This window comes from Montipora capricornis, chromosome 8 (assembly GCF_036669925.1).
Source record: "Montipora capricornis isolate CH-2021 chromosome 8, ASM3666992v2, whole genome shotgun sequence".
In the NCBI taxonomy this organism is placed as follows: Eukaryota; Metazoa; Cnidaria; class Anthozoa; order Scleractinia; family Acroporidae; genus Montipora; species Montipora capricornis.
Genome location: NC_090890.1, coordinates 44,623,886 through 44,633,885, shown reverse-complemented (window position 1 = coordinate 44,633,885; position 10,000 = coordinate 44,623,886). Strand labels below are relative to the sequence as shown.

The 10,000-nt window shown below is 39.1% G+C and overlaps 1 protein-coding gene across 2 annotated transcripts in view; it reads right to left on the bottom strand.

Annotated features, from left to right (window-relative positions):
- Positions 1-10,000, bottom strand: part of LOC138060162 (atrial natriuretic peptide receptor 1-like) — a 34,897-nt gene that overhangs the window by 18,392 nt on the left and 6,505 nt on the right. For both annotated transcript variants that reach the window (XM_068905885.1, XM_068905886.1), the window contains exons 3-9: positions 9,064-9,305; positions 8,554-8,660; positions 7,688-8,007; positions 6,179-6,323; positions 3,864-3,965; positions 2,532-2,747; positions 1,360-1,429 (exon numbers count right to left, since the gene is read on the bottom strand). In XM_068905885.1, coding sequence (XP_068761986.1) covers positions 1,360-1,429; positions 2,532-2,747; positions 3,864-3,965; positions 6,179-6,323; positions 7,688-8,007; positions 8,554-8,660; positions 9,064-9,305 — 1,202 coding nt within the window. The remainder of the gene's footprint in view (positions 1-1,359; positions 1,430-2,531; positions 2,748-3,863; positions 3,966-6,178; positions 6,324-7,687; positions 8,008-8,553; positions 8,661-9,063; positions 9,306-10,000) is intronic.

The window sequence follows — 10,000 nt, the reverse complement described above, 5'->3', positions numbered from 1 at the left end:
GGTAGTTTACAAAATCACCAGGGTGCAGGGATGGTGCAGTGTGAAATCACTCGCCTTCCACCAATGTGGCCCAGGTTCGAATCCGAGATCTGGCGTCATATGTGAGTTGAGTTTGTTGGTTCTCTACTCTGCACCGAGTACTCCGGTTTCCCCTCTCCTCAAAAACCAACATTTGACTTGCATTGTGTTAATTGTTAATTTCTGTTTACAGTGTCCCCAATTAGTGCTCCAGCGCTAGAACGACTAGACACTTTTCCTTTCCTCTCCTTTAATTAATTGGTTTTATATACGGAAGTTACACAACATTCATGCAGCAACAAGATGAGCACATTTCGTCACACGCTTAAGGTGGCTCAAACCAGTTTAAAAACTTAAAAGAAACGTTCCCATTAGAAGGATTGACACTACAACACTCTTTCACTTAACAGCAATGTTATGGTACCATATCAAACACCAATTATTGCTGAAAAAGATTCGGTCATTTTTGTGACGTAAAATGGTACCGTGGCATCAGGAGAGCCCTGCAAAAGCATGCCATATTTTGGATTTAGCTGCTCATAACTCAAAGACAAACTGGGTGATCCCCATTTTTTGTTTCTGAAATGTAATCAGCATGCCAGATTGAAACCTTAAATAATTGAAAATTTAAGATAGCTCTGAATCCGCTCCTGCTGATCACTTTTGCGCAATTAAAAAAATGGTGTCACCGATATCGTTTTTCAGATATAGCAACTAAAGCCAAAATATAGGGTGTTTTTGCAAGGCTTTCCTGTTTCCATGGTAACTTGTTACGTCACAAAAATGACTGCATCTTGTTCAGCAACAATTGATGTTTCACATGGTATCATAACATTGCTGTTACGTGATAAAGTATTGTAGTGTCAATACTTCTAATAATATGGCCTCTTGAAAGTGTTGAAACTGGTTTGAGCCACCTTAAGTTCCAATTGGCTGAGGGATACTAAATTATCATAAAAGTTTGTCGTGTCATTCCCCTGTCTTCGCTCTTTTATACTGAAATCCATCTTTAGCTGAACTCGTTTTTCGCTGCATTCTTCCGATGCTGCATTTCTGTGACGTTTTGCACTCTGGGTGTTATCCTCAAGAATAAGGATGCCACCCCTTAAGAGTCGACCAGAATGCACCTGTTACAGCATATTCATTTCCAGACGTTTACACGTTTCTCCAACTGGGTGTTACCCTATAAAATTGGCTTCGTGTAGATTATTCTTCCTTGTTGCTGCATCATTGAAGCATGGGAATGGAACTCTATTTTGATGGTCGTTTCAATGAAAGCTCTAGATAAGAGTCCTTAAAATGTATTCTTCCAGATGGCAATTGACATTAGACATGTCTCACCTTGTAATACTGACAAAAAGAATAATAAACATGATGAAAGCAAATCCAGAAACACCGCCAATTATTTCAACTGAAATAATACAATAGAACATCAGACAAGAATTGAATATTTTACCACTCAATATATAAGCAAAATAACCATATGGTAAACTAGAAGATCCATTAAATTCCCCTCTCTTTGCCTCGAGAAATTGACTCAGTTTACTGTAGGACCCTTCAAAGAGGAGAGGTGACAAAACAGATGGCTTATCGCGCGTATTCAAGTAGACTAGGGCGTCTAACCACTCCCAGACGTCACCTAAATTTCTCTTCATTGTGGAGATCGAGTGATGGTTCATGAGGCGGATCCGAACCCACAACCTCCTGACAGTAGTGCGGTGCCGTACCAACGAAGTAGCGGCTATGAAGGGGTGAGCTTCTGAGAAACAGGGGTTAGGGGTCCTTTCAAAAACCGTCAACCAACCAATCCATAAATAAATAAATAAATTAATCAATCAATCAATCAGTACACCAATTGATCAATCAATCAATCAATCACTCGATCAACACCCAATCCGTCAATCAATTTATAAATCAATCAATCAATTAACCATCATCAACAAATCCATCAATCAATCAATCACCAACCAATTTATCAATCAATCAATTACCAACAAATTTATCACTCGATTCATCAATCAATCAATAACCAACCAATCCAATAATCAATCAATCGCGAACAAATTAATCAATCAATCAATCAATTAATCAACCAATCCATCAATCAATCAATCATTCAATCATTCAATCAAGGAAGCAAGCACTCAATTAATCAATCAATCAATCACCAACCAACTCATCAATAATAAATCAATCAATCACGAACAAATCCTTCAATCACTTAATTAGTGAATTAATCAATGAATAATCAGCCAATCCATCAATCAATCACGAACAAACCAAGCAATCAATGAATGAATCATCTTCCAATTCATCAATGCACCAATCAATCACCAAACCAATCCATCAATCAATCCATCAATCACCAAACCAATCCATCAATCAATCCATCAATCACCAACCAATGCGTCAATCAATCAAGCAACCAACCAACCGACCAACCAATTAATCAATCAATAAATCAATCAATCAAGTAAATAAATATAAAGCACTCAGGAAATGAATGAACCCACCCATACGGTCGTTAATATCGTCTCTGACTGTGGCGTCTTTGACGGATTTACATCTTTGCCCGTCAAAATCTGCAAAATCACAGCCAGGAGAGTCAGGAGGTGGACCTTTGCCTTGCGGCCAACGAATGGCAGCCTCGTTGATTTTGAGATTAGGAGTCTCCTGTGAGAAGTCTATTGTTCCCACACTTACAGCCTTAGGAGAACTTTTGGAGCAAGCTGTGAAGTAAGACATTTAATAAACCGTAACTTAAAGTGTATATGACAGTTTTTTTAATTGCTTGATAAAATGTCCACAATGTACTGATAAGTATGGAAAAAAAATTATTCGATAGCGATTTTTCTTCCCCGTGTTTTAATATACAAAAACGTGAAATTTCACTTTCGGTGGGGTACAAAACCGCGATTCCGAAAACGGAAGACTGGGAATGATTGTAACGTCTCCTTTCTGATTGTCAAAGAGAAATGCAGTTTGTAGGTAACACAGTGCAGAAGAATTGTGCAAAAAGACGTAACAAATCGAGCATTCTAATTGGTCAATGATCAAAGAAAGCCACAGATAGCCAATCAAATGCTAGCCCAGGATGACGTGATATGAGCGCATTGCTTCTGTCCAATTACAACAGGCTTTCTCGATATTTTTTCGTATTAATAAAGAATCACATGATTTTTCTCGTGCAATTTGGAATAAATAAGCTCTCGTAAATTTTTGCAAAGACTGCAATTTGCACAAGCCCGTGAGGCGTAGTTACTCGTGCTCAAATAGGGACCTTTAGCATCAGGTTTTTAATGGAAAACCGCAAACCGCAAACAGCAAAGTATCACGTGACCAAGGTTTTGCCGTCGCGTTTGCGGTTTGCATTTCACGTTTTAACCGCGGAGAAGGCCTCTAGCGGTAAGCAATTAACGGCAAGGTTTTTTGCCACTAAAAATTGTACAGACTCACGTTTAAAAGCACGAAGTAGCTTTCTATATCCACCTTCTATGTGCTAGTTAGATTTTTGAACTCGAATGAATGAAGTATTTATATTTTTTAGGCGATCAAAGTGATACACTTCCACTTGACAAAAAAACAACATGGCGGCATCAAGCCGAATTCCCTGCTAAAGTTCGAAAGCCAGGAAACCTGAAACTGGAAACGGCTAACCGCAAACCGCAGTTTGCGGTTTGCTGTTTCCCGCGAAAAACTTATGCTAAAGGTCTCTATTTATTCCGATCACACTCGAAATCACTAATATCGGACTAGTACAATTGCGGGAAATCTTGTGGTTAATCGCTTTAATGAAAAGCAGCACACAACCAACTTAGATCAAAATTAACTTAACACTGACTTACTCGGGTCACCCGGTAGCCTTTTCCATGAGAAATCAACGATACCAAGATCTGCAAAGTCGGCTGTTCCATCCTCACCCATAACAACTTTTACTCCAGTTTTGCCTGAAAAAAAAAAAAAGAATTGCTTCGGTTAACGGCAGATAACACAGACGAGGACCCCGGTCGCAAAGGCCATCCTTCGACAAATAATAATAATAATAATAATATAATAATAATAATAATAAATAATAATAATAATAATAATATGTCTTATCTGAGCAATAATATGTGTTATCTGAGCATTTTTTAAGTATTTTAATGTGATATTTCAGAGAAGGAGATTTGATTTTTTTTTTTTCCTTCAAGGTCTACTTAGAAGACATTTTAATGTATTAGTTTCTATAATAAGTTTTTCTTTTAATTTTCTTATTTCTCGTTGGCCTTTAGGTTATGCAACAGCGCCCTACTGTGCTTTAGCTATCGTTTAGCATACATACGTTTGCACTGCTATAATAATAATAATAATAATAATAATAATAATAATATAATAATAATAATAATATAATAATAATAATAATAATAATAATAATAAAGAACCGGAACCCTTGTCCATCCCACGTTATAGCAGGAATGCATGAGCTATACGAACAATTGCTACCGACCAAAGTATATTATAGCAGGAAGATAGCTTCAACGACTAACGATGACCTGTGGTGCAGAATGTGCACAAAAGAGCTTGAAAGTGTCCCTCATGTCCTTACAGGTTGCTCTGCCCTAGCACAGACAAAGTACATGTGGAGGCGCAATTCAGCACTCGAGATCCTGTTCTTTGAGATCCTCAGAGAATGTGGGTTGATTGTGCCCAAGCCTCTCTACGAGAACGAGAATCACAAGGCTTTCTAGGATGTCCCCGTCTACGCGCAAAACGCAGAAGTGCGTGCAAATAGGCTCGACGCTCGAATTATCAACCACGAAGAGAAGAAGATCGCCCTATATTAGAGATGAGCTGCCCATGGGTCGAAAACCGGTGCCAGAAGGAAGCAGAAAAGACTCGGAAGTATGGCCCGGTACGATATGAGCTGAAATAGCAGTTTAAAGGTTATAAGGTAGAACAATTCAACATCATAATGGACGTCCTGGGAAGGTACTCTGCCTACCAAAAAGAGAACGTGAAGGGGCTTGTTGGAAAGAAGAGTGATCAAGTGCTCAGGAACATGCAGAAATTGGTGATTTCATCGACACTTAACATTACGCGTATTCTTAAAACATTTTTGTAGTTTGTTGTCGCAAGTATAATAGCATGTTACGTTTAGAGACATTGTAATAATTATCTTAAACTCCTTAAGATACTTAACCCCTTTTTATTATACAGTTCTTAGGATATTGACCAGGTTTAGAACCACATGGCCTCTAGGTTACGCCTTCAGCGCCCTAATGTGCTATTTTAGCTTATAGCATATATACGCTTTTAACACTGCTGTAAATAATAATAATAATAATAATAATAATAATAATAATAATAATAATAATAATAATAATAATGATAATGTACGAAATGATATATGAAATGAATCACACATTGAACTGCGGATACGAAATCACGTAAACCTATGATCCTCGCAGTTATGAACGCAATTTTAGCAACTGAGTTGAGAAGCCTGAAAAATATATTGAGTACTTCAACGGGGTTTGAACCCGTGACCTCGCGATACCGGGGCGACGCTTCAAGTCCCAAGGTCATTTAGCCAAGCACGAGTGCTCTACTAATTGGGGAGACTTCAAATCAACTGAAATCAGAGCAAATGCAATCAAATGTTGGTTTTTGAGGAGAGTGGAAAACCGGAGTACCCAGAGAAAAAACTCTCGGAGCAGGGTAGAGAACCAACAAACTCAACCCACATAGGGCGTCGAATCCGGGAATCGATCCCAAGCCACATTGGTGGAAGGCGAGTGCTCTCAGCACTGCGCCAGCCATGCCCCCAGGCATGGGGGAAGGGGTTGGGTAACATGATGTTTAGTTATTTTGTTATTAACTGATCATCTTTTGTCTTCTTAAACTACTAGATTAGCTATCAGAGATGGGAAGATCGTATAAGGGTAAAAAGTAATTTTGCTAATGCGGTGGCCTTTCATCACAGCAGTTTTTAAATGGGTTTTAGTCACGTTCCAGCGCTTAGATTTGGTTGCCGTATAAATTTCTTTAGCGTTAGTGATTTCCTCATTTCATTGTTTTTTTTTTGTTTCGGCTGTGCGGATTGGCCAAGGGCACAGCTTTGGTTTATTTTAAAGTCATTAGATTGCTTCGTGCCATAAACATTACTGAGAGTGTCACTTACTGTCATATGATGAATTCAACAGGTTCCTAATAATATTTTGCCCCTTCGGAGATTCGTTCTTTCGTAATGTTTCGTTCAAAGCCCTGGCATATTGAAAGACTGCATCATATAAGTACGCCCCCACATATGGTACATCGAGAACATCCTTTGAGAAAAGAAAAAAAAGCACAACAAGAAAAGACCAAAAAATATAGTTCAATCAATGATTTTAAAAAATCATGCAGTGCTAAGATACGTCTGTTAAGAGAGAAAGATCTACGCTAGTCAACCAAGAGATTAAAATCAGAACGGTCATTGTTACTTATTGTCATCTTCTACATTATCATTATCATCCTATCAGATTCATAGGCAGAGTAACCACAATGCTAATAGGCCGAGTTCGATTTATCAATATTCTGGCATGGCAACGAGGGTTTATCGTCAAATTTCACTGCTCAGTTCTGTTTACTTTGTGTCAAAAGTCTCAAGGGAGATTTCTAAACAAAATAATATTCATATTTAACCATAAAGCCTCGTACCCACTTGTGAATATTGATATATCGAATGTGGCGTAACTGTTGACTCAATAGTAATTAGCATTGCCCAGAGGAGCAAAGTGATTACTACAAAATCCTCTATTAAGCCCCCCCCCCCCCCCCCCCATTACTTTCATGACTACTATGATCTAAAATCCTGATTTCTTTCCCGCGGTTCAAATATATGGCTTTCTTATATTAATTAAGCAATAGAAAACGTTTTCCGTGTTTGCATAGCCTGATATAAACACGACAGGGGTTGGGAGAATTCGAGACAGTTATGCAAACCTGAGACGGACTCGAGGGTTTGCATAACTGTCGAGAATTCTCCCAACCTCTCGATTGTTTATATCAGGCTATGCAAACACAGGAAAAAACTTTTCTATTGCTTAAGATAATTCAACAAATGAAGGAAAATGTTGGTTTTTTCACTTTTTGATTGAAAGAGATTTTCTTCACACACGCCCATATTTCCCACCAACCAATCAAAACGCGCGTCTGACAATACATAACCAATCAAAGTTCGTGAGATGTCACAGCCGTGTTTACATACTCTCATCTAAACACAGCTATTGACAAATGAGAGTGCGCTCTCTATCCTAATTATTTTATACTTTCTCATATAGGGCAGCGTAGGGCATGGAGTTCTCGGTGTTGTCATGGATCCTTCTTGGTATTGTTGGAGGGCCATAAGTTAGAAACTGACTGTAACAGGTTAATTGCGTTTCCCTCTCTAAACAAAGTTATCGTATCATATCCGATATGGATTTATTTCGAACTCACAAAGCGACTAGCTTCCCTATGGCCTGATAGCTCAATTGGTAGAGCATTGAACAGGTAAGAATGTGAGGCATGAATTCAAATCCCGTTCAGGCGCAATTTCCTTTTGTTTCTTCGAAAGTAACGCTCATATAAGTATGGCGATATTTTCAAAATCTTATCCGTAGTCACAGTCTCGCACCTCTGGTGAATCAGTTATTAGTGTCACACTTACAGGTTTGCGTGTTGGGAAGACAGTATCATTAAACTTTTTTTTGACTTGGTCCTCGAACTGTTTGAATGAAGTATTTGCAGCATCCACCACTTTGACTTCCACTATAATGACTGCCTCCAGTGCTTGGAAGTAATCACATACCGTTCTATTATTGGTTGGTGGGGCCAAGTGGTATTGTTCTGGAATTTTCTGATTCAAAATGAATTGCTTCAGCTCAAGTTGGAGCATGATGAACACGTGATCGCCAGTGGTCATTCCCTCGTCGTATGCATACCACATAATTGGGAGGCTCACTCGGGAGCTTGTGATGAACAGCACAACTGAAACAAAATCACTTCTTTCTTAAATCCTTGGGAGATGAATGCATTTCTGTAGTGTTTAAAAAACGATCAGAAGTGTTTTGTTTTCAAACCCGATAAAACACGTGCTGCGAGTTTTTTGAACGGCTCATTCCAGGAGAATATAAGCATACAAGAAAAATAAGCTGTGCCTTATTAGTATGCTTTCTCTAAAGAACTCTAATGAGGAGTGCTTTATCGTGTTTAAAGGTCATGCACGTGACGTTTTATCGATGACCTAATTGGCTGTTTCGGTCATGAATTATTAATGTATTTTTGAACAAGGAAGTTATTCAGTTAGCCAGCGAGTCTACCAGTCAATTATCAAAATTTGCTTTTTTAAAAAGAGGTCGAAATGTATATTAGCTGACTTAGGAAAGATTTGCTGGCTGACCTTTAGAGCGTTAGCCCTTCATCAGAGCGAATTAGGAATTGCGGGTTCTTGGTGGTTTATACCAGGAGATGGTGGAACCATGGTCACATAAATACACGAATACGAAATTTAAACGGACTTAACGCTGTACGTACTTCTGGCGTTTTCGTTGATCGTTTTCATAAGTTCTTTCATAAACGCTGGGAGATCTGTAACATCGGTTGTGCTACATTTGGCCCCTACTTGTAACTTCGTTAGACACCTGTGAGAACAAAGGAAATCAACATCTTTGAAAGTTAACATTGATTGAATTATGCAGGAGCTTTACAAGAACGATTCAACAAATAATGCAGGCCAGCAGAACAGATTTAAGCCTCCTTACAGAGGCGGCTAGGCAGACGAACTGAGCGATTGAATAAAGGACTTCACAAAACAATTCCAGATAGTACCCAGAGCGAGACCTTTAACCTATATTAGTGTGTTCACGGAAGGACTGAAACAAGCATTGAAATGAGGCTTGTGCGGGGAATCTATGATATATATGCTGATGTCCAATCTCACCCCCATAGAACACTTGCTTGTAAAGCGCAATTGAATATGTCAATAGAAAATGCGCTATATAAATTCATTACCATTACCATATCAATAAAGCGTAACAATCGTACCCAAATGTAAAAAGTGGTTTTGTCAACCGAACTTTAATTCCATCCTTTTCAAACTGCTCTTTGACTCTGTCCTTAATCCCAATGTAGTAACTAGAATTTTCGTACAAAATAGCAACTTGACTCCAGTTGAATTTCCGAAGCAACATAGCTAGACCTCTGGACAGCTTTGGAAGCTCGACTTGAACTTTTGTGCTGACATATGTGGAGTACTTGTTGCTGTCGTACGATGGTACATTGCACATCTACAAAGGTAAAATAGCATGCGGCTACAGTCAGAAAGAGTCTATTTAAACACGCAGGCGCACTATAAAAGTGGTAGCTTCACGCTCTGCTTTTGTTCGAATTCATTCAAGCACAACTGAGTATCCAAGGCGGATAGTGGTCAACAAACAGCAGCGAAGAGATAGAACGCCTAAAAGATCTTTCCAAAGTGAAGAAAAGGGACGGAGGAATGAATAAAGAACGACAGATAACATCTCATAACATATTACGGACACATTATCATTTGACACTTTGTTATTGAACAAATTACCACAGATCTCTGCTTGCGATCACGGGTTGATTGACAGATCATCCGCACGTTCCTAAGGCCCCACGCCGTCCACACGTATCGGGATATTTTTGACTCCGCAAATTTTTCTTTCTAGATACGCCTTCCGTCCACACGTATCCGGCAAATTCGCTGACGAATCCGAAACTTTTTGAATACACTCTCCAGAGTGGAAATGTTTTAATCCGCTATGAATCCGGAGCCGTGTAGACGCTAAATCCGGAATTTTTTCCCTCCGGATGACGTAACAAGATCGAGCCCAGTTCCTTACCGTGAAATCAATTCTCAAAATTGCTGCCGAGGGCTTCATGGCGCATGCTCTGTTACCTCTGTTTCCTTGAGGAGTCCTGAGTACTAGAGTGAATCCGGATACGTTTCGGATACGTG